The 23,868-nt window shown below is 40.9% G+C and overlaps 1 protein-coding gene across 6 annotated transcripts in view; it reads left to right on the forward strand.

Annotated features, from left to right (window-relative positions):
• Window positions 1–203: 203 nt before the first annotated feature.
• The window catches only part of trak1a (trafficking protein, kinesin binding 1a), a 33,177-nt gene continuing 9,512 nt past the window's right edge, over window positions 204–23,868 (forward strand). For 2 of the 6 annotated variants that reach the window (XM_063879080.1, XM_063879086.1), the window contains exons 1-12: window positions 5,532–5,737; window positions 8,517–8,711; window positions 20,510–20,586; window positions 21,653–21,769; window positions 21,898–21,998; window positions 22,200–22,308; window positions 22,406–22,484; window positions 22,559–22,689; window positions 22,857–22,931; window positions 23,173–23,310; window positions 23,397–23,473; window positions 23,599–23,835. In XM_063879080.1, the coding sequence (XP_063735150.1) occupies window positions 5,734–5,737; window positions 8,517–8,711; window positions 20,510–20,586; window positions 21,653–21,769; window positions 21,898–21,998; window positions 22,200–22,308; window positions 22,406–22,484; window positions 22,559–22,689; window positions 22,857–22,931; window positions 23,173–23,310; window positions 23,397–23,473; window positions 23,599–23,835 (1,340 nt within the window). In that variant the 5' untranslated portion in view covers window positions 5,532–5,733. Of the gene's footprint in view, window positions 401–5,531; window positions 5,738–8,516; window positions 8,712–11,295; window positions 11,900–16,713; window positions 17,131–17,520; window positions 17,651–20,509; window positions 20,587–21,652; window positions 21,770–21,897; window positions 21,999–22,199; window positions 22,309–22,405; window positions 22,485–22,558; window positions 22,690–22,856; window positions 22,932–23,172; window positions 23,311–23,396; window positions 23,474–23,598; window positions 23,836–23,868 lie in introns of those variants that run through there. The other 4 variants (XM_063879084.1, XM_063879082.1, XM_063879081.1 and 1 more) reach the window with 4 other exon arrangements.

Raw genomic sequence — 23,868 nt, forward strand, 5'->3', positions numbered from 1 at the left:
TTTCAGCCATGTTTTTGCTTATTTTAATCGGGTCATTCTTCTTTTCTGTATCCCCCTTTATTCTCTTTCAGGTATGCAGTGATTTATCTCCGTACATCCAAGTTTGTGGTTCTGCCTCTTGTCCCATTACTGCCTTGGCAAGTCTCGTCCATGGCTGGACGTGTTTTTAATCGGTAACCACCCAGCGCCAAGCTGGACGCTAAGACGTCACCTCCCCTCACCTGGACCTTTGCCCCACCCCCTCAACAGTCTTCAGATCAGACAGCGCGGCTCCACGACTCTGGGCTCCGATTGGCAAGCGAAGAGGAGGAGGAAGAGGAGGAGTATGGCATTGAATTGTGTCGGCCCGCTGCACGACAGGAGTTCACAGCCACCTACAGAGATGCAGAGACCATTACTGGTAATGTACCAAGCATATGCTATAACCATTTGTAGACTAAACTTACTGGAATCCATTTGGCTGGGTTGAATCACCACTAAATGCATGCATATAAAATACAGCTGTCAACTATGCCCTCCTTTTGTAAATATCCATCTTGTTGCATGGTCTGATTGACACTTGGGTATTAAAGAAACTTCAAGTCAAATTCAACCCAAGTTAAAAAAATCTGAATTCAAGTTTACTGTGAGTAATTGATATACACTGTTCAGTTTGTGGTCTGTTTTGGATAAAACTGAGAAAGATGGTGAGACTGAGGCATGTGGAGCTGTGAGAAAGGGTCACTCTCTCTGACCCTTCTTCTGTGGTCACATCCTGTCAGTGAAGGAGCTCCAGGGGGCCTCAGCTCTGTATACAAGCCAGCATGTGAGAGCAGCTCCCAGTGGAGGGTCTCCATCAACTCATTCACTCATCTCCCCTCCTCCGCTTATCTTTGTCTCCGAGGGAGTAGAGGGCCACTCATGTTTTGTCCTCAGTGGTCACAAGTTTAGCTCTGCGGTGGCCCAACTCATTTCGACCAAGTTGCTGACAGGAAAAAGATTTTATAATGTGTTTTTGGACAGACTAGCTTACAACGTTGTACTACAAATACACTAAGAGACATGATGTCTTGTGATGAGACTTTAAAGACAACTCCAAAGTTTCAGCAGGGCTAAGCCTCGATTTAACTAAACATTTCGGACCTTGAGGAACAGTAAGGAAAGGGGCCCGGGGAAAGGGAAAGGGAGCTTTAATACAACCTGGTAAAAGCCACATCAACAAGGGTTCCCATGTATTGTACAGCACCGGACTAATCATTCAGTTGAACAGATTGAGACTCTGGCAGTCTCTTACACACAGCAAACAGGAAAATAGGCTCCTTCTGAGGTTTCCTGTTGCACACACCCTCCCACCCCTTACCATGACCTTAGTTCCTTGTATTATTTGAACACAGAAGTGTAGACGGGGCATTTAAAAATCTGAAGTCTCTCACCGTGTCTCCACTGTCTCTACATCTATTCAGTGTGCAAATTATTTTCACAAGGTCCTACACTGGCATACAGTCAGCAAGAGCCAGGATACTTTCTGGAAAGGGTATCAGCAGAGCTACATTCACTACAGGCAGTTCAGAGTTGTCAGGTCACCAATTGGAGGACACCAGAGCACCCAGATTTCCTGTCTGGTTTCCTTCTAGATGGAGACGCTGTTGAAGTTTAGCACAACAACAGTTTTGCAAGAGTTACTTCATGAGAAGCAATGGCTTAATGTTGTGTGTAGATTTGTGAAGTCCATACAATGACTGGAAAGGGCGCTAACTGTTTTTATGGTCCCTGGATTAGTGCAGTTATGGCTACTTCCTACTGCATGCTGTTCAACCATGATTAGATAAGCAGATGGGGGACAAAGTATAAGGAACACTTGTGTTGCAAGTACAGTGGCCTTGAAGCATATTATTTCAAGTCTCAAGTGTAATGCTGTATGTTTTAGAGATCTTTGAGCTTCTGTTGCATTATAGTGTTATGCTGTAACTTACAATTATTTTTTACTATCAATAATCAGCCAAATGAATCGCTTGGTCAATACCATAACAGAAAATAGTGCAAAAAATGTCAGTGAATCACAGTCACTGTTTCACTTTAGTCATTCTTTGGTGCGGATACTATTTAAAGATTTCCAGATGAATGTTGTTTATCTTTTTGAATTTTTGTGTAGTATTCTATGACAATGTTCTGATCACATTCAACCATTTGCAGTCATTTTCCGTGAATTCAACCTGGCATCATCAGTCAGACGAACTTTGGATTGACACAGATTGGTACATATTGCCAGGGCTGCGCTTTGTCACCAATCCTGTTTGTGATATTCATGGACAGGATTTCAAGGCATAGTCGTGGGGGAGGGGGTCTGCAGTTCGGTGGGCTAAGGATTGCACCACTGCTTTTTGCAGATGATGTGGTCCTAATGACTTCATCGGTCTGTGACCTTCAGCACGCACTGGATCGGTTCGCAGCCGAGTGTGAAGCGGCTGGGATGAGGATCAGCACCTCCAAATCTGAGGCCATGGTTCTCAGCAGGAAACCGATGGACTGTCCTCTCAAGGTAGGGAATGAGGCCTTACCCCAAGTGAAGGAGTTCAAGTATCTCGGGGTCTTGTTCTCGAGTGAGGGAACAATGGAGCATGAGATGGGCCGGAGAATCGGAGCAGCGGGAGCGGTACTGCAGTCGCTGTACCGCACCGTTGTGACGAAAAGAGAGCTGAGCCAGAAGGCAAAACTCTCTGTCTACTGTCCGGGAAAGGACAGTTTGGGGCTCTCTGCTGGAGCTGTTACCTCCGCGACCCTGATTGAAAAGCTGGAGAGGATGGATGGATGGATGGATGGTACATATTGGTGCAACAGCTAACAGTGTGACCTTTCTAAATCAGATGCTGAAATACCATTCTGTGGTAACATCTACTGTAGTCATTTGGAGCAGGACAGATGAGTGCTGCCATCTGCTGGGATGTAGGATTACTAAAAAAACGTAATATTTTGTTATAACCTGTTGCATTTTAGGTGCACGTCTGCTGCCTAACAAACTAGTTGAATACTTCCCTGCCAAAAAAGAAAGTCTATGTGGTGTGTGTGTGCGTATCATTTCACTAAGCCTTGAGGATGAATGAACACAAAAAAGCTGAATAGAGCAGTTCATTGCCATGGGGCAGTTCCTGGGCGTGGGGTTAATTCTCCATGGTTACCAGCCAGCAGTGATGTAAGGAGTTGAGTAACTGTGGAAATTATTATGGGATGCTGGTTAGTAGAGAGAGAGAGAGAGATCAGGAGCCACCAGACAGAGAAGTGGAAAGAGACAGAAGCAAAGTTACGTAAGTGGTCAAACGGAGAAGAATCCAAATTGCTGGGTCTGCTTCCTGACTCATCAAAGCGCACACACACACACACACACACACACACAGGCACAGAAACAAAGGAGAGACAGAGCCAGGAAATGTGTCTTAATGTTCGACGTGTTTGGATAAATTAGCAATTGAAGCTTGTTTGTTCATGCTGTTGAGTTTATGGGAGGAGGCAGTCCTTTTGTGGGATTTTGAATAAACCTTGGGTGTGAATCTGACAGTATTTTCATGGATACAGTGTTTTTTGTACAAAAAAAAAGCTGAATCACATACACATAGAAAGAATTAACAAGCAAGGAGAATGGCTAGCTCTGAACTTGACTGAGCAGGCTGAATGGGAAATGATTTAGTGTAAGGATCTGATTATAACAAATCAAAAGACTTTTCCAGGGGGGTTTGTGACAAACTCGTACAGAAGAACCCCACCCTACAACAGATTTGACAAAGACATCTATGCTACAATACCTGCTCGGTTTCTCTTTGTTACCTGGCTCATAAAGCTGGTGTTGTTAGCCTGTGACGTTGCATGTTTACATATCCGATTCGGCCACATGTCCTGTCATGTCCATGCCTCCTTTCAAACTCTTGAATCGGTCTGAATTTACATAGCATGAGCTTGTTACAGCAACAATTGTAAAAAACAACTTACAAGTTGTCGACTAACAGAATTGCCAGCAAGTTCAAGCACATAATCACAAAGGGTTTCTTTCGATCTGCATCAGGATTTGTGCAACTGAAGGATTATTAGTGGTAATTTTTTTTTCACAAGCAAAGACAAGAAGGACACTCTTACTGGACTCTAAGCTTCATAGGGTTAGTGACCTTTAAACACCTTGGTATGGTCCCCTACACTTACACTTTGTAGGCTGCCAGTGATATTTGACCACGTTGACGTACTCTCCTGTATTCCATTCACTTAACCTCTGTGACCAGCGGCAGCTTTCAAATGTCAGCCGGTGTAATTCTGGACAGGGTCGTGCTGCAGCTCTTTTAAAACAGTACTGAGGTATTGGTTTGAATGTCTCCATTGGGGAATACCGGGGGAAGTGTTAGTGGATTACATTTCATAGTCTGGCCATTGTTTTTATTGACTTTTGTCAGTTTACTTTTTTTTCCTTTTTTTTCAACCATTTAACTCTGTAGCACTTTGAGTGTTGTTTATTCAAATGAAAAGTGCACTTATAAATAAAATGTATTACTATTATTATTATTATTATTATTATTATTATTATGAAATGTTCTAAGATTGTATGGAAAGCAGCATGCACGCTCATACAGTGCCCAATCCATTTCATACATTGAATCCTTTACAAAATAAACTTCTCACCAGGAAACTTTCAAAATAATTGAACAACAGAATTCTAGTTAGTTTTCAACACGGCTATTTTCTGTATGATATATGCTTTCTGCCCTCTAGCTTCTTCGAATGTTGTTTTCTGGTACCTTGTTTGGCCTTGTTAATATTGAATTGAATTAGTAGGATGTTTTTTACCACACCCAGACACCAGCGGCGATGGATGAATCCAAGCACAAGTTCATTAAAGAATAGTGACCCAAAACTGATTTTATTATGGTTTCTAAAACCATCTTTTAGTCATTTAACGATTACATTGCAATTTTTAAATGTATGAACTTGATATAACCTGACCTATTAAAACAGGATTTTTTGTAATTATAACCTGATTAGTATTGTTTGCAAGCTTAGGAACAAACATACTTATCAGGTGCATTTGATTGCAAAACACACTGGGATCTGTAGGATTACAAGGAGAGAACTGAGTGTGTTTTTGGCAGTTCTTTTGCTGCAGCTTTGCTTGTGGTGTTCATGATTATGGCATTCAATGGGCTGAATCTGTCACATGACCTGTTGATCTTGCAGTCATAAACTGTTTTAATTCTCTACTTCATTACATAGTACCTCTCATCAGGTATCTCCATTTACCTTTTGAAATGGACTGTGGGGCAGCTAGAAAGACAAACTGTTGCAGGAGCAGCTTCAGTCCTGCTGCTGAACTGTTTATACTGAAGCAGCAGGACTGAAAGAGAGTGTGTGTACAGCTCGAAGGAAGAGTCCAGCTGGGTTTGTTGGCTGTCAGAGAGAGGAAGAGAAAGGGGGTGGGGGGCAAGCTGCAGGGCGTTCCATGTGGCTATCGTCATTGGCATGTCAGGCATGACGAACCAGTTTGGCTCGGGTCTCTTCTCCTCTTCACTCCTCCCTCTTTTCCTGTCTTTCTCTCTGACTCTTCCACCCAGTGTCGTCCTCTAAAACTTTTAGCACCCCCTCTCTCTAGTTCTTCCTGCCTCTCACCCTCCCAACACTCTCTCTCCTCTCCGGGTTACTTCTTGCGACCTTGCCTTCTCCCCGTTCAGTGGAAAATGTGATTGGGGGCAGCAGAGTTGGTGGTTGTCGGCTTCAGGCACCATGAGTGAGTACACTGTGCACAGCGTGGGTTTCTGACAGTTTTCCGCTAGTCACGAGCCTGGATAAAACCTGGATGGAAACGGTGACATAGGTCTTATCTCGCTGTCTCTCTGTCTCTGTGTTCCCTTTGTTTGTTTGTCTTTTTTTCTGTCTGAGAATCAGCTGTTGTGAAGCTAACGCAGCTGCAGGGATTCGGTTAACTGTTATACTTTCATTTTAGATAACTTTTAAAGCTTATGTTTGTTTAAACAACAGAGAACATACAACTTTAAATGATCTGTTTAATGAAATGTTTTAAAAGTTTAGAATGAGTTTATTGTAAAAAGGTCAACTTGGCTCCATAACTATCCCTTGCCTACCCTTCTGTACTGTACTAGTTGACAGGAGGCAGCCATGTTGGACAAAAGAGGTGTTGGACTTTACATTTGTACTTCAGTTTAGCAACATTTTATCAACATGAATCCATCCTTTGTGCTCCTAAAGTATAAACCCTTCTTGTCTTCATTGACCTAGTGTGGGTTAACTGTTAGGTAAGACAAGTAAGCAAGTTCTCTTTTACCACAAGCACTATTTGTTTGTTTTCATTCATTCCTAGCTGTGATTTAAACCAAGTTCTATGTTTTTTTGGATTATCATAAGCGTATTTCTACAGAATGCCTTGATCGCTTGATTCTGACACTCTTTCTCACTCTGTGTCCCCTGCACAGGTTGACATGTGTGCTTAGGCTCATATTGACAGTGTTCTATTCTTGCACTTGAACTTTCATTCTCTGATGGCTGTTAGCTGCTGCTAATGTTGCCATGACCCTGCGCGTTGTGTTCTGTGCCAGCAGTCTATATTTAAATTTGATTATTGGACATGGAATTGAACTTCTCTTGGTCTTATATCTGCTTTGCCTATTGATCCTAAATATAACTTGAAATGTTTAGAAAGGACAAAACTCAAATGGATATCTACAAAATACTACTTTCATACATTTATTTAGTAAAACAATTAAATAATAAATGTACTTCTCTCCTGCTAGACGTAAGGTAGTCCTTGCATTGCTCAGTGGTCTGTAAAATGGCTGAGTGTCTCAAAGCAGAAAGTCAACAACACAGCTGTCTGTATACTCTACCCTTTGGACAGTCCAGGTTAACTTTCACTGCAATCTCTGCAACTTATTTAGCTTTGTGATTTATATTTAATAACAGAAAGTAATCTTTGAATGACTGAAAACTAAATTAGTGTAAAGATTTGTAATAAGTGGCTCAAACAGAGAAGTTGCAATTTGAAAACAATGTTTGTTTTCCCAAAATCAGCAAACACACACTAGATACAATCAGATCAATATGAAAAGACTTGCTTTTCTAAATAAAAAAGAAAAGATATGCATGCTGTATTTACCCAGTAGGTAGGCTCAAACTTGTGTTTATTTTGTATTGTGACAGAAAAATTCCAACCAAATGTAAAATTAGCCTAATGCAATAATATCGCTCTCTTCTGAGTCATAATGCTATTCTGCGATGGCACACATTATTATAAAAGTTAAATCAACAGTAAAATGTCTTTCCTAATGGCTGGCATTGGTTGGATTTGCATTGCAGTACTTACTTGTGTGTTGAAACCCCAGTGGCTAAACGTGTGTGTGTGTGTGTGTGTGTGTGTGTGTGTGTGTGTGTGTGTGTGTGTGTGTGTGTGTGTGTGTGTGTGTGTGTGTGTGTGTGTGTGTGTGTGTGTGTGTGTGTGTGTGTGTGTGTGTGTGTGTGTGTGTGTGTGTGTGTGTGTGTGTGTGTGTGTGTGTGTGTGTGTGTGTGTGTGTGTGTGTGTGTGTGTGTGTGTGTGTGTGTTTCCTCTTTTTTCAGCACAGTCAGTCATTCAGTCTGGATTAGCAAACTGTGAGAGACAGCATTGTTAGAGACAGACGGCAGAGAGCTGCAGAGACAGAAATAGAGGGAGACAGCGAAACAAAGGACATTATTTTTTTACTGTATTTTAAATCTGGTTCGATGCTACTTCTCGAAGCTTTTAAATTCAAAATTGTGTAGAAAAGTAGTTGAAAAGGTAAATTCTGTGTGAGCAGAGAGTATGCTAACAGAGTCCTAAACGGATACCCCTTTAAGCACACTAGCCTGATGTTTCACCAGAGAGGCACATAGCTGAAAGCTTAGGTCAGATTATTTAGTTTTCCAGAGCGGTTTCAGTGGGAGGCTGCTGTTGACTTTGTTAAAAGAGTCTGTGGACTGGTTTAGTTGCCTTGTCAGAGAGGACTTCTTGTGATGACTTAATAGCGGCAGAACTTTTATTATTCAACCCCATAGGGAGTTAACAAAAGAATCAGAGGCTGTTTTTCTGTAGGCGGAAATGTAACATTTTCTCTGTACTTTTTTAAGAATGCTTTACTTCTGAGACAAAATAGGTCTAAATAATAATGGCTGAGGTGCATAATTGCAGCCATAATGCAACACATTGCAGTCTATTTTCATTTGCTGCAATGCAACCAAAGGGGAAGGATACAAAATTAATCTGACCTTCAGTTTTGATTTGTGAATAATGAATAGTATGGGCCTCCCTTTACCACTAGAGGGCAGCATATACTTTCAGCTGTAATGGTCTGATGAAATGTCTTGTTGGGACCAACGTATTAAAAATGAGGAGAGTGATTGTTACAGTTACAATACCAAGGTTTTTTATAACAATAGCACTCTGCCTCATTTTTCATTCCCGTATAAGCCAATATTATCAAACATGAAATGTTTTGTTTACGTTGAGAGAAATAAACTGTCTGTTTCCCTCTTTGCAGATGTGTGTAACAGTACTGACTTGCCGGAGCTCGAGATTATCAGCCTATTGGAGGAACAGCTGCCAGTCTACAAGCTGAGGGCGGACACCGTCTTCGGCTACGAACAAGATGATTGGCTGCACACACCACTGGTGGAATCCAACTCTGCCCTCGAGCTGACTACTGAACAGATAGAGGAGACCCTTAAATACTTCTGTAAGTTCACCACATACTGTGTGTTAAAGATGATTTAGTGACAAAAAAGTGTCACATTTTCTTCTAAATATGATGGTGATGATTGTTGACGTAAGGATTAGTCTTTTTAGTAAGGAAATGTAACTAACAATACCGATCCAAACCCAAAATCTGTCACATCAGACAAAGACAACTTGTGATCATATTTCCTGAGATGTAGCTGAATTGCCCCTTTAATAGTTAATGTCAGACACTAGTGAACAGATCAGTAGATTTATAGATTTAACCTCCAGGACACTGTTACACTGAGGATTTAACTTTGATAGGAGAGAAATTTGAGCTGTATTCTGACCTTGAGCAAGTAGAAATCAAAGAACAAGAGATGGCCTGCTGCCCATCAGTGTTGGCGCGACAGCTGACCGGTTGCCACAACAAACATACTTGATGTGTCTCCCTCTCTCTGCTGGTGGATGTTTTGCTTCCACTCAGCCATGTGTTGTGTATCCATGCACGTGTCTGCTCTCATCTTATCAGACTAAGAGCTACTCTATGGTTGACGACAACTCCTGATGTAAACCACACACTACTATTTGCACACAATCAGAGGCAAATACTCACATAAAAACACGCAACACGATAAATCAAGGAGACGTAGAGTGTTTTTTTCTTTTCACCATCAATAATTCATTACTATTTCACGTCTACTTAAGAAGTGACTCAGGGTAAAATACAGAGACTAAAAATAGATCAAACGTCTTCAAAATAGGCTTAACGGAGAACTGTAACTTCACCTTGTCACCCCATGCTGACATGGTCACTTTGGACTTGACGTTCATCAGAGCCTATGAGGCAACAACAAGGTTGTGTTGCATAAGAAACAACTTGCATGAGAAGTTGTGCTGAATGTTTCCACATTGTTTCTGCGCTACATTATAAATAGTATTATTGGTTTTTTTTATCCTGGAGGCAAATTGCCTCTCAATATTGCCTCAACAGCTCTCCGGGTATTGACATCCTAAGATCCATGAATAAGGAGTGAGGTAATAATAATTACAGACAACAGATAAATAAAGTAAAAGTCAGATTAAAATCGAGGAGTAAAACAACAATCACATATCATTCAAATTGATTTATCCTGATCATAACATTTCCCTGGTGCTGTCTGTTTTGAGGTCGAGGGGTATTTGTCTTTGATAAAATACATACTACCCGTCTTAAAACAGCCGTACGCACACAGTGGGTAGTTGTTTTCAGACATTCAGTGATGAAACTCCTGGACACATCTAATCTTTACCTGGAGCTCTCACTGCATAACACCTTATGAATGAACAGGGTCATGTGCACACTGTTACATCAGAGGTGTTGATTTATTTATTTAAGCATGTAACCTGTTGAAGACACGATAGAAAAGAGGACACAGAGGCATCTGTGCATCACAGCCACATTTAGAGGAAACGGGTCATTGATAAATGTTCCCTTAGCCACCACTGATATATTGTGGCTGGTGATCAGTTCAAACAACAATAATACATCTGAATTTATTATGGAGATTATTTAGTTTGTATTATTTGTCTTATCTTAGAGTACAAACTGATAATTTACCTCTAAAAATAGTCATGGGATTTAATAATATTTTCCAGTAAACTGTATTTCTAATTTTACAAAGTGTGGATATGTACTTTATTGTCGTTCAGTAGTGACTATACATGTATCCCTTCAGGGTTATTATCCTTAACTAATCAACTGAAAGAAATGAAAATAAATCAAACCAAAACCTTACAATAATAAAAACCCAATCTAAAAAGGAATACATATCCTATACTTGTGTAACCTTGATAGCATAAAGGATTAACACATGAACTGTAGCTGAATCTCTTATGTAACTTCACTGTATGTGGAGCAGTGAAAATGTTCTCTCTTGCTCAATAGCATTAAACAGTGTACAAGTCACTTTACGAGCAGGAGTTCCATTTTTACACATCATAAAGGCATATTATAAAAGCTAACTTTCTCCCAGTTAGCATTCTGCCTTTAGCCTTGTAGCTTCTGGATGTAAGCTTGTGCAAGCTTCATCCTAGAAGTGTTGGTGTGTGTTGAGCTTATTCCCTCACTCCCCAGCCAAAATAACTAGCTCTTGAATGCCTATTGTGTTCATTCATTTTGGATTGGCCACGTCACCTCTGCCAACACTGCACTGCTTTGCTGCTAACTGCTCTACATGCTATGCTGCTCAGCACCAGGCCTTGGGAGTCTGAGCCTGTTACTATAGCAACGTCACAGAAGGACAAAGTAGAGGAGAGGAGGGGGCGATGCTTGCGTTACGAATGTAGGGCGGGAGCAGGCTAGTGATAGTGCTCCCTCTGATTGGCTGTGGGCATCCTGTAATCCCGCCCACTCCACTGTGTCATGATTTTCTTCACCTCTGCTGCAAAACCCGTGACTGCTGCTGCTGCTGCTCTCTCAATCCCTGTGTTTATTGAGTCATTGTTAGAGATGCGGTGCTGCATGTGTAGATATAGTGCTGTGACTGAGCAAGGGACGTTACAAAAGAGAGGACAACTGTTGTAGTGTGACCTCCGATAGAGTGGGCCAGAGGACAGACTGCCAGCAGCACAGGAGGATGAGTTAACAGGAAGCTATTAATGGATGGAGACGTGAGAGGATAGAGTCTGGCACATATGCTGAAGCTCTGGAGTGACAGAGGGAAACTAATGGGACGGGAAATGGAGAGAAACCAGAGGACACCGACTGATTCGAAATAAGCGACACATTTGCTGAAACAAACCATGGAAAAAAAGGATGATAAAGTGGCTATGTGTTTTTTCTGCTGACAACTGATGACGCAATAACTGGTTTTGTGGGATGACATGCAGAAATGGGAAATATGGAGCATAACACGCTGACACTTTGCTGCTAATGAGTGTCGGCCAGAAATGGGACATATGAACAGAATGGGCAGGCTGTCACTAATAATGACTGTGTGCCAGCTGGGAGCTGCTAAGCATGCTGGGAGAGCAGAACTGGACAGTTGACTGAGTAACAGACACTATCAGTAACTCGGAAGACCCCAGCCACAACTGGTTGTCTCAAAAAGCATGCTGGGACATTGGAAACAGTGAGGATGAACAGACGAGGCCAGAGCAGAGGGCAGAGGTTTGTGAGGGGGGACTATTACGAGCTGGACTGGTACTATGACGAGTGTGCTGATGGTAAGACACTTTTATGCTCTGACCTGTTGTTGAAGAGTTGACTGCTCATCGCTCATGTTACTGGCTCTGTAGACATGATAAGAGGTGGATTTTATACACAATATGGTGCTTTTTGTTGGTAATTGTGTGAAATATCCCAAGTATCTTGGTCTAATCAACCATATTATCCTGATCTTTTTCCAAATAAGCGTACTTTTTCAAAATGGCAGTACCATACACTGGAATCACTTCATAAATACTAGGATTACTCTTTATATAAACGCTAAATTTGATTTAAAATCTAATCAAATCATTCTGTTCTTTATTACCTTCTTATTCTTGTATGTTTTTTTAATTATTTTTTTTAAATAGAGCTATCTCACATTTTCCTACTTTGAAAGTAAGCTAGACAACTTTCCCAAGTCGCGTGTCGATATTCATGAATATCCCAATAAGGGTAATTCACCTGAATCACCTCATTGAGATATCAAAACAAGATACAAGCTGTCGAGAAACTCGAGTGAGCCGCACAATCAATTAGATGTAGATCTCCACGTATGTGTAATGTATAATAACAGAAACTGAATCAGATTTAGTGTTAGAAAGTACCTCCTGGACTTTATCATTTTGGATTTAAAGTTCATTGATATATTGAAAGCTTTAATAATAACCTGTCTGTGTTGTAGAGTTGTTTGATAACCGCTGGCCAGATTGTATAACATGTCCTCTGCTGACCCACAGTGACGTTAAGGCAGAGAGATCGTGCCAGGATCAAGCTGGATTAGTTCATATTAAACAAGCTTTGTGATAGGTAGACATTTATCCCATCAACATAGAAACGGTGGGTTATAAAGTGATTAAACTCATAAAAGATCAAATCCTTTACTTGTCCTCACAAATAAACCCCTAGTGGAGTCGCATTAAACTGACTTCTTCCTACTCGTCTTCATCTACATGTGAGAGAACACAGAATTTGACCTTGTGCATTAAGGACTAAATAAAATATCACGGCAGATATCAGCGGGCAGTGTCTGCTGGATACAGTGGGTGTTGTAACAGGTGCTCAGTGGACGCTGAGTCAGTGATGCTTCTAAAATAGTCGCTCATATGACTAGCTGTAGGTGTAGGAAGTGTGGCTGGAGCAGGGTTTGAGTGGTGAGTTTTGATTCCTCTGTGCATGTAGTGAATGGGTATAATGCTGATGTCAGCTGCCTGCGTATCACAGCTGCTGATAAAGAGATACCAGCTGAGCTGAAGAGATGTATGGGAAGTGGTGGCAGATGCTGTTTGTTGAGAACAATGTATTAAAGGGGGAGGCTGTTGGTAGATTGTCAAAGTAGTGACAAAGTAGCTGAGAGAAAAGGACGTTACGCTTGTTGGGAGATATTGAGAGCAGTGAAATAGCCTGACATGACATGTAAATGCCATTTGATAAGGATTGATTATTGGCGGAAAAATCCCCCACAAAAAAGATCCATATTTTAACCTTAACGTCTGTTTTCATCTTGTGTTAATGTCTGTATATTTTGTTACACTCTGTCTGTCAAATGTGGCGAGAAACTGGCCAAAAACACAAACGTTAGAAAGCCTACAAATGTAACAAAACATAGTTAGCAATAGAAACACATAGGTAAAACAAAATGAATAAAACTAAAACACATACAAATGTACATATTTATTGTGGATTTCTGTCAAGTTACAGGCACGTTTGTAATGTTCCTGCATTTCTTTTAAAAGCAGTATTTAGCCTTTGTGGATAATGATTCTACAGATTGACACGCACACAGTCGAGGTATGAGGAGGGCTGATGGCACCAGGTCATGTGACATGTGTGACTAATAGCAGGTCAAAGCAGTGGTCGGTTTATTACAGGCCTGATGGTGCTGCATCTGGCTCTTCCGTTTGTCGCCCTCTCCTCCCTTGTCTTGTAAGGCAGCTTTATTATAGTCTATATCTTAATGATCTACATAATCCATTAAATAAGTTCAGATATAACCTGCTATAATCGTTCTCAATTTGGCTGAGCAAAGGTGCATTTTTTGTGTATTTTACAGTTGTATATTTTGATATGTGCTCTAATGTGAAGGTTTAATGATTCAAGGGAGATTATGTGATTTAAGAGTTGTTATGTGCACTATGTTATGCATGTGTGTCAGGGATGCTCTGTGAGATCCTTACATAACAGTTTGAACGCCTCTGTCAGCACCCCACCCCGTGTGAGCTTTGCAGATTAAATGTCTGAAATGTTATTTAGCCGTAGCTGCTAACACATGTTTGGTTACCAGTCTTTGCTGAAATGTGTCCTGCTACACTCACTATCGGTTATACAATGAGATATTTCTGCTGAATGAGCGAGGGACATGCCGTTTCTTTGATAAAGGTGCTTGTGTAACGTAGAGGCAGAAATAGAAAGCAGCTGGTTCTGTGTTATTCTGAGATTTGCATGGGGGCGATGCGGAAGTAGGTTAGCTTATATTTAGCTCAATGATTTGCATGCTGCTCTAAACCACACTTGTCAATAGCATCCTGCCAAATACTCTTTGGCACCTTGGATGGAGGGCACCCAGGAGGACAGAGAGGGGCTGGGAGAGGGCAAAAATCTTCCTCTAGGGAGCGGGGTGACAGGGTTGAGGGATAATCACAGGAAACAAGAATGGAGCTGGGAAACAAAGCATGGATTTGTGTGCCAGTACTTAATGTGGTTTGAGAAACCATCCCAAATTGCTTGTGCGTATTCAAGCTTTAAATGAGTATTAGATTTTAGATGGGAATTGTTTCCCCTACATCACACATGTTTGCATTTGCTTTTGGAGTCTAGATTCCTCACTGGAAGAATGATTTGATTTTCTGTTGCTTTTTACTCAAAAAGGTCCCGCTGTATTTTGCTTCAGTTTCTCTGCCAATAAGACTGTAAAGAGATGTTGAGCCATACAGTTGTTGTTTTAGCTGGGTGGATATCTTAATTTCAACAGGTTTATACATCCAGCTGTCTAAATGGTATAAGTGTAAAGGACTTGTCCAATTAATGCTACCAAACTACTGTACAAACTCAGTCTGTCAACAGAGACTGAACAAAGAAATGTGGTGAAAAGCAGGAGTGCATGAAAGGGAGAAACAAGTGGAGTGTAAAGAGTGAATGTGACCGGAAAAGCAATGGGATAGTGTAAACAGTTCCTAGAAGCGTTAAGCGCTGTTTGTCCTCTGCTTCTTTGTCATGGTCTCCATAGGATCATTGTAAGGAATTACTCAAGCATGCAGGACAGTGAGCTGGCATCAGATTTCTAAACCAATTACAGTATTTCTAACACTTGAGCAGTGACCCATGAGCAGAGAAGTGGACACATCAAATTGACATACATTTTAATTTGTTCAGTTCTTCTTGTGAAATTTAAGTCAGAAAAGGTCTAGTTTTGTATTTTCCAAAGTAGTTTTTGCTCCATACTTTCAAAGATTGGACACGCTTATAGACGGGTTTGGAAGTTTGCTATTGGATTCTTCCTTTAGCTTCCATTTTTATTAACCCCTATTGAAGCCATGGCATATTCTGGTCAATGTTACCCAGTTTAGTTTTCTCTTGCATTTAAGGTTGTCTTTCTGGGCCAGTTTTAGGGCAGTAGTCTTTGAATTGGATTTGTTTGATAATTTTGTTATAATTTAAAAGTCCTTCCCAGCATCCACTTTCCTGTATGATTCCAATTTGGGAATGGAGTGGATGGGTGAAATCAGCCCCAGTTTGTACAGTACACAAGGTGTGCAGTGAATTTATAGGGCTGTAGTTGCATGAAGATGTGTCTACTCACTGTCTCAGAACATTGCCTCTGTAACAACATCTGCTACTGATCCCCCTCAAATGTCTCTCTCGTCTTCAGTGCTCATGTTTAACAGCCTATATTTATACAGATTTGTTTAATTATTGGAATTTCAAGACAAAACACATGTACAGTAAAATACTCAAACACATCATATTGTCTATAACCTAAGAGAAGAAAAAAATGTGTGAAAAAATTGGTAAATCCAAGAAAACATGGGTACTAATAACATGATAAATCATGGATGCCAATAAAATAGGAGTTGTTTTGCTATCACTTCCTCCTTCACATGATATCCTTATTGATGAGTGTTTGGGAGGAGGGGAAATGCTTAAACTGTCCCTTTTTATAGATGTTTGTTCATTAGCATTACTTCCCAGTGTGGTGCATATTAAAATGTGTTTTGAATATCCCTTAATTTTTTTTGATCATTTACCAAACTTCCAGCCCAGTTGAAACTATTCAATGATTCTCACCTTATGACACAAGTGGCAGGTTAGGTTTGTGTCAACACTTTCACCTATAAATGCTTCACTGTGACTGGCACGCCCTGGAAACAGGTGCACGTCTGTTATTGTTCGCTATGCACTATTGTCACCACAGAGGCTGAATGGAACGTACCAAGTCAGATTCACTTGAGGGGGGATTGTGCTGTAAAAGGACTTGCCTTTATTAGCTTTAAAGACAACCTGAGAAACTGGTGTCTCTCTATCTAGACCCGGATTTGCTTCTGTTGGTGCCAGCCTCAACCACTTCAGGTTACATTTAGTTAACAGGTTGAGCAAGTCAGAGATGAATAGCACAGATTACTGTCAAAGCTCTCATGTGTTGTGTTAAAATTACTTTTCTGACTGTAAAAAGTAAATTATTTTTATAAACAGTACGTTTGTGTCCACCCCCAGTCTGTGGTAAAGTGGAACAGCCCGTTCACTGACCAGTCACAGAGGAGAAGGGGAGGAGTCAGGTTATCAGGTTGTCTCATGGGGCTAACTCTGGGAACAAATGAAACACACACTTTTAGAAAGTCAGTCAGCAGACATGATGTGGTACTTGACAGACATACACAGACATACGTTGGCAGTCATGTACAGTGGCTACTGTATACACACCTGCTGTTGTCCTTGGCACACACAGATTAGGTATTGCTTGGAGCAGTAGAAACACCCTGAAGTGAACACAGAACAGGTAGGAGCCATGGCGGCACACCTGCAGGCTCTGCGGTTTAGAGGATAGCCTCAGTGCCAGAGGGGAGGATGGAGTACTCCCAGCAGCCAGAGGAGGACGAGGAATATGTTAGTCTACCTAGTCATGAAAGCACTGAGCTGGAGGAAGAAGGAGAACAAGAAGAAGAAGAGGTGGAGGAGTATGTGTGTCATCCCGGTGAGGAGAGCACAGAGCAGGAGGAAGAGGAGATGGATGAAGAGCAACAGGTTCTGTTTGAAGGTAGTCTTTTTTGAGTTGTTCTTGCTGGTTTGCTTGCTACCTGAGTCCTCAGTATTGATTAGTCCTGAAGCTATGAGGGTCTTGAAGAAGATTAATATGCTTGTGTAACCCTTCAGAGTTTTGTCTCCTATGGGTGATGGCTTGATCTTGCTGGTGCAGTCCCTAATGTTCATGTTGGTCTGATTTGACATGTTCAAATATGGGTTGGGCTGTTTTCTTTCCAGCTGTAATTGCATTGGCATCATGATATATTGTAAATCTGTTAAATAATGCTCAAAGCTTCTTACATTATATTAACGTGTTTTCACTTGTGCATAATCCCTTTGGGAATTTATACTCTATACAGACTTCATGAGGAAGACAGCTGCAAGACTTCTTAGTCATCTGGTGACCTGAAATTAAAAACTACATAATCATAAAGTATCGGGGTCAGATACATGACATGTATATGAGGCACCAACATGTTTTATATTGGCCATGAAGAAAAGTTCAATCCGAGTCTGATAAGGAACACTAAGAGGTATATTTTATATTACATTTTAACATTGGCTGTGTTTTGGGCATTGATTTAGAATAACAGGGGCTTCTAACCGTCCGTTGTCCTGGTGTTTGTTTGTTGGCCTTGAACCTGTGTGTTGTCTGTTGCCCAGTAGCAACATGGGGGCTGATGGAGCCAAACTGTAGACGTCTGGCTCCTGGCTTTGCTCATGGCTCTTTTATTGAGCTTTAATTACATTTCAACTCACACATTACACTTGTTGGGACATCATTTGGAACTGTTGACTGAAACCAAACAGTTTTCCCCTCCTTTAACATTCCTGGAAAAAATAACAAAGGGAGGGAGAGATGGAGCAAGAGATTGGCTGTATCTTAAGTTACCTGCTCTGCGTATAAAACACCAAGAAAGCACCCAGATCACGTTCCAATATTAAGTTACATTTCCTTTAATGCTATCCAGGTGACATTGGCCTCCTCTAACCTGTTGTCTTGTCCTTTTCACCTGCCCATTTATGACCACAGTGGAATAAATAAGTAAATAAAATGAAACGAACAAAATAGTATAGCAGGAACTCATAAGTAGCAGTTTGCTGAGGATCATAGCTAATCGCTGTTTCTACTCGACCTGCTCTGATATCAGTAACTCTGCTTCCTTTAACCTGCATCTGTACACAGCAACAAGTAGACAGGAGACGTCCACCGTCATTGTAAAGGCTCTCTATATTAGCATGCCAGCTTAAATGTTTATTATTTTTAGTTGCTCCCTCTTATTAATCTAACTTGGTGGCGTTATGATGGAAATAAAAAATAAAGTAGCGGGGTGATGTATAGAAAGAGTGCACTCGCACATGCACAGTGTGACAGGTAAACAGGCTGCACCCTGTGTTATCAAGTGTTTGATTTCATTAGGTCAAAAACAAAGAGATCTTTTATCAGTGCATTTCTTTGTGTACGTGTGTGCATGTTCACATAAGTATGTTTCCTGGTTGTTGTTTCCCATGCCTGCTTGTTCCCTTGGTAACACTATATGGCCCTCTAACAAATTACCCAGGACAGAAGCTTATACATGTGGATGTTTTTATACTTGTCTGTATGTATTTACCTTGTCTGTATCTTAATGAAATACTTACAAAACAAAAGAGTTTTGCAGTTTTGTGCAGTTAAAAAGCTGAATTTTAGCATGCTAATCTTAGCATTAGCAAGTATAAATGCGTTTAGGTTCAGCCTCTCAGACCTAGCTTGGCTGCAGATGATTAGTGTAGACTCTTGTTTAAGTAGTTCTTCTTTAGCACCCCTAAGTATGTTTGAGTGTGTTGGGTTTAGACGGGAAATTGTTCAAATCCTGTCGGTATTTAAGGGGAAAAAATGCATGAGGTGCCCTTATTTAATGAAACAAATGCCTCTGTGTCATACAGCTCATTGGACCTTGTCTGTGTGGAATAGAAGCTTATTAAATAATGGATGATAATGATGGAAAATATCTGTAACTAAAGCATAGTCGACTGAGGCCTTGTGTCGAGCTGCCATACAGTGCACTGCCTGTGATGAAAGAGGATATGAAAATCTCTTGTTTGCATTAGCTGACGCTGTTTTACATTCCAGGCCTCGGAATTAGCTCCACTGTGTAGCCTGATATAACATTGGTCCTTCTAAACTGAAGTTAATTATTATATCTGTGAAAACGGGTGGATCATATTATCTGGCTGTGCTTCCTGGTATGACACATCATGTGATGTTGGACGATACACTCTCTCCAACTGACTGCGTTAAAAGTGACTAAAGAAACAAAAATAAATATCCCAACCCAGAATGTAACCTAGAACAACTCAATCCACATTATCTAATAGACCAATTAAATAAGTCACTCTTGGGATGAGGATTTAGTTTAGTGTTTTTCCTCAGAATTCCCCTTCATCGATATTTTGCCACAAAAAGAGACATACAGTTATGTGTGACTATCAACAACACCCTGTTTTAATGTTGACTTCTGAGGTAAATAATCTCCCTTTATGGATCGTTAAATGATTCATTTAAAGTCTGAGCTTTGTATCAAGGGGAGGAGTTGATAATGACCGTGCTTGTGTACGTGTGGTTTGTCTTCACATTAAGTCAGTTATCTTTTCTGAATCCAGGGGGTATGAATAGTGGAGGAAAGGTATATCATTATGGGCGTATACTTCTTAGGAACAATAAATATGGATAGCATGGCACCAGGGGGGGCTGTTTATTTCTCAATCATTTAAACTACAGTATGTTATCTGTCACGTAGCAGAATTGCGTGTTAGCAGAATCTTGAGTTATCTTGAGCTGGGTAATGTGAATTCAGTCCTCAGTTGACCCTTTTTATCAAACACGGAAGAGTAAATATTGGAAACGCATCCATAACGCAATACAACCATCGTATCAACATCTGTAAAACAGTTAAAAGAAAAAACTAACATTCGGAATTTAATAAAGATAGGGTTGTTTTGAATGGCTGCTGCGTTAGACTGCATTAGCTTGAGGTAGGTGTACCTTATTCTAGTAAAGTGGTGTCTATATGAAGACTACTTTAGTTTCATTATTTAAAAAAAGATCCATCATTTTAAAGAATGAAGCATGAAGCAGTAACACATCATATGCCACTACAGGGTTTTTTCTGTCACCTGCTTTATAAAACTTAAACACATCTGGGGTGTGTTCCAACATGGGGAGTATAGTCTAAAACATTGTAACGAGGAGCTAAAGATGCAGCTGAGAAACCATGAAATCTGGGATGAATGTGGTGAGGTCACACATTTTACATACATAGTAGTTTATTATTGAGTCCATCAACTATTCAGTTACCTTTGGGGAGTTTTGTATTGAGCCTTTATATGCCCTTGTCTTTCCTTGTGTGCAGTGCTGTGTGCTGACAGAGTGGGCCAGATGACGAAGACCTACAGTGACATTGATGCTGTCACTCGACTGCTGGAAGAGGTGAGATCAGTTCAAGCTGAAACAAACACAAAGGAGTGCGGTGCACGCAGACTTAAATGTTGTTACTGCTGTATAGTATGTGGTTTGATCATAAGTAGCTTTATGAGCTTCATGGCATCATAAAATAGCTGCTGGCAGCAGCTGATATTCAAATCTAAGTAATCCACATCAGCTGCTGGTAAGGAGCTCAGACGGCTTTATCTGCATTAATGAAAAATGTGGAAACAGAATGCTGTCATTGTTAAATGATCTATGAAATTCAAAAGCCAGCGAGCCAGCCATTACCTAAACATGGTATTCAGAGATTTTGCATCATCAACAAACGGACCCTGAGAGAGATCACGGTACTGACCTGCACTGCTGTGAGAAGTTAACTACTTTGGTTCAGAAAGCATTAACATTCACTATGCAGACTTTTGTAACTGTACACTAATTAATAATCCTTGTGTTCTAAACAGTTGTGTACTTCTATGTTGCCATGGTGATTGTTATTGATCGCAACCAGACATTCCAAGAAACAGGAGTGCCTGGCAGTCTTTGTACACATTTATAATAAGCTTTAATTATACTGTAGTTCGGTGTTGAGGATTTTAACCTTCAAAGGGGTAATCACATAAACATATTTTGGAGAATAATTGATTGCTATTTTTACATTACACCAATTTAACACTATTACACATGAATACACCCATATTACACTTAGTAGACCGCTATTACACCCATGTTACGCCAATATTAAACCCATTTTGAACATGCGCAGAGCCTGTCAGATGACTGTATCTCTCAGACAACAGAAACCATTTAAGGGTTCAAGAAATTTTGATTGTCATGAGTATTGTGTGGACACCTTGTTTTGTTTCTAACCTCTGCTGTTTACTTCTTAATTTCACCATGTTGAGGTATTATTGTAATTACTTCTACTGTATTGCCTTAGTTTGTACCAGTAGGACGAATGCACACTGCAAGCATTCAATCGGAATAGTTATTGGAGTGGTTAAACATATATTTTATTAAGATGTCGTGTTTTGACCTGAGAACGCTAAACGAAACTCTTATCTCGGTGCAGAAAGAACGCGACTTGGAGTTAGCGGCTCGCATCGGACAGTCGCTGCTGAAGAAAAACAAAACCCTCAGTGAGAGGAATGAGCTGCTGGAGGAGCAAGTAGAGCACATACGAGAGGAGGTACGCATTTGTCACTGTCAGTTTTATACCGCCTTACAGGGGTTGGAGCTTTGTTATGGTCTCTATGAGTTCAGAGCAGTGCAACATCAGATTCATCTCTATTGTTCTCTGTCTCCGTACACATATAGGTGTCTCAGCTGCGTCACGACCTGTCCATGAAAGATGAGCTGTTACAGTTCTACACCAGCGCAGCCGAGGAAAGTGAGGGGGAGTCAACCACCTCCACACCGTGAGTCTCCTTTCATACACCACTCCTTTAGAACAGTATGCAGTGCGGTTGTGTATGGGAATTCAGTCTTTTTGTGAAGACAAATGTGATAAATGATGTGTTATATAATATATGGACATTTCACATTTTCTGTAGAATTGCAGGATGGATTCTGCATCACATTTCTCTCTCTCTCATGTATGTTTGTGTGTGTTTTTACAGTGTGCGTCCCAGTGAAAACAATGTGTCAACTCCAATTTTTTTCCCCCTGGACTCCTTGCAGAAGAAACTTAAAGATTTGGAGGAGGAAAACAAATCATTGCGATCTGAGGTACACCCGACTACAAGCTCTTGAAATGTGTTACTAGGCTGATCATTTATGTCCACTGTGTGATGTCTGATACTTAATTTCCTTTTTGTTGTTTCAGGCAAGTCATTTGGAGACAGAAACAATCTCTTATGAGGAGAAAGAGCTGCAGCTTGTCAATGACTGTGTCAAAGAACTACGTGAGTATTGGTCTGACTAAACTTGCGTTATGTAATATGGATATTTTTATTTTAAATGTATGTGATGTTTCCAGGTGATGCCAACGTGCAGATTTCCTCTCTGGCTGATGATCTGGCCAGAAAGACAGAGGACGCCTCCAGACAGCAGGAGGAGATCACACACCTCCTCTCTCAGATAGTAGACCTCCAGAGGAAGGCCAAGATGGTAAGAAAAAAATGACATCTTTCATACTGATGATGTTAAATATCTTCCGTTAATATGTGTAGACTATACAAACATTGCTTGATTATGTTTTGTTGTATTTATATGCTTGCAGTTTTATAAAGCAGAGGCAGAATACATTGCATGTTTTTTGTATATCCTGATTGTAGTATGCAGTGGAGAACGAGGAGCTGACTCAGCACTTAGGTGCAGCCAAAGATGCCCAGCGACAACTCACTGCTGAGGTAAGGCAATCATCAACTTGCCAGCCACCAACGCCATAAATAAAACCATGAATTAAGAAAGGAGCACAACACGGGATACATCCAGTATGAAATAGTTATTTGCGCACATTTCAGACCTCTATATACCAAAACTCCAGGTACAAAACCTATATTACTAAGTGCAATTTCATCCATGATGAAATTTAGCCCAGTCAATTCGAATTGTGTAATTTTTTTCATAATTCCCTCCCCCTTCCTCCAGCTGCTAGAGTTACAGGATAAGTATGCAGAGTGCATGGAGATGCTTCACGAGGCTCAGGAGGAGCTGAAGAACCTGAGAAATAAAACTCTACCGCTCAGCACAACGAGGCGTTTCCATTCTCTGGGTCTGTTCCCCATGGTGAGCTGACACTCATTAACACGTCCGTCAGTATCACAGCACCATGCTCTCAGTTGCTACAAAATCATTTACCCTGTCTTCTGCAGGACTCTCTTGCAGCAGAAATAGAGGGCACCATGAGGAAGGAGCTCCAGAATGATGATCCGGATGTAGAAGAGCAGAGGTCTGCCATTTAAGGAACATTTTATAGGTTTACTTATTGAAACATATGCTTATGGAAACATAACAAGACTTCAGTTTGGATTATTTACCTCTAAATGTACTATGTATGTGATCATGTTCCTACAGAATGCAACCAAAGCGAGTGTTCCAGACGGTGAAGAATCTGAACCTGATGCGTCAGCAGCGTTCATCCCTTGCCTCCTCCCTCAACATTCCCGGCTCCAATCGGACCTCATGCCTTACCTCAGGGCGCTCAAGCAGGGTGGGCACCCCTCCCTGCAACTCCTTATATGGTAACGACACCGGGAGTGGGATCATCCTGGACAACAGGACAGGCAGCATCATGGAGGGTCCGGATGACGGGTACGGACAGATCCACTCCTCTTTGTTTCTTGG

The sequence above is a fragment of the Eleginops maclovinus genome, chromosome 3, assembly GCF_036324505.1.
Source record: "Eleginops maclovinus isolate JMC-PN-2008 ecotype Puerto Natales chromosome 3, JC_Emac_rtc_rv5, whole genome shotgun sequence".
Taxonomy (NCBI): Eukaryota; Metazoa; Chordata; class Actinopteri; order Perciformes; family Eleginopidae; genus Eleginops; species Eleginops maclovinus.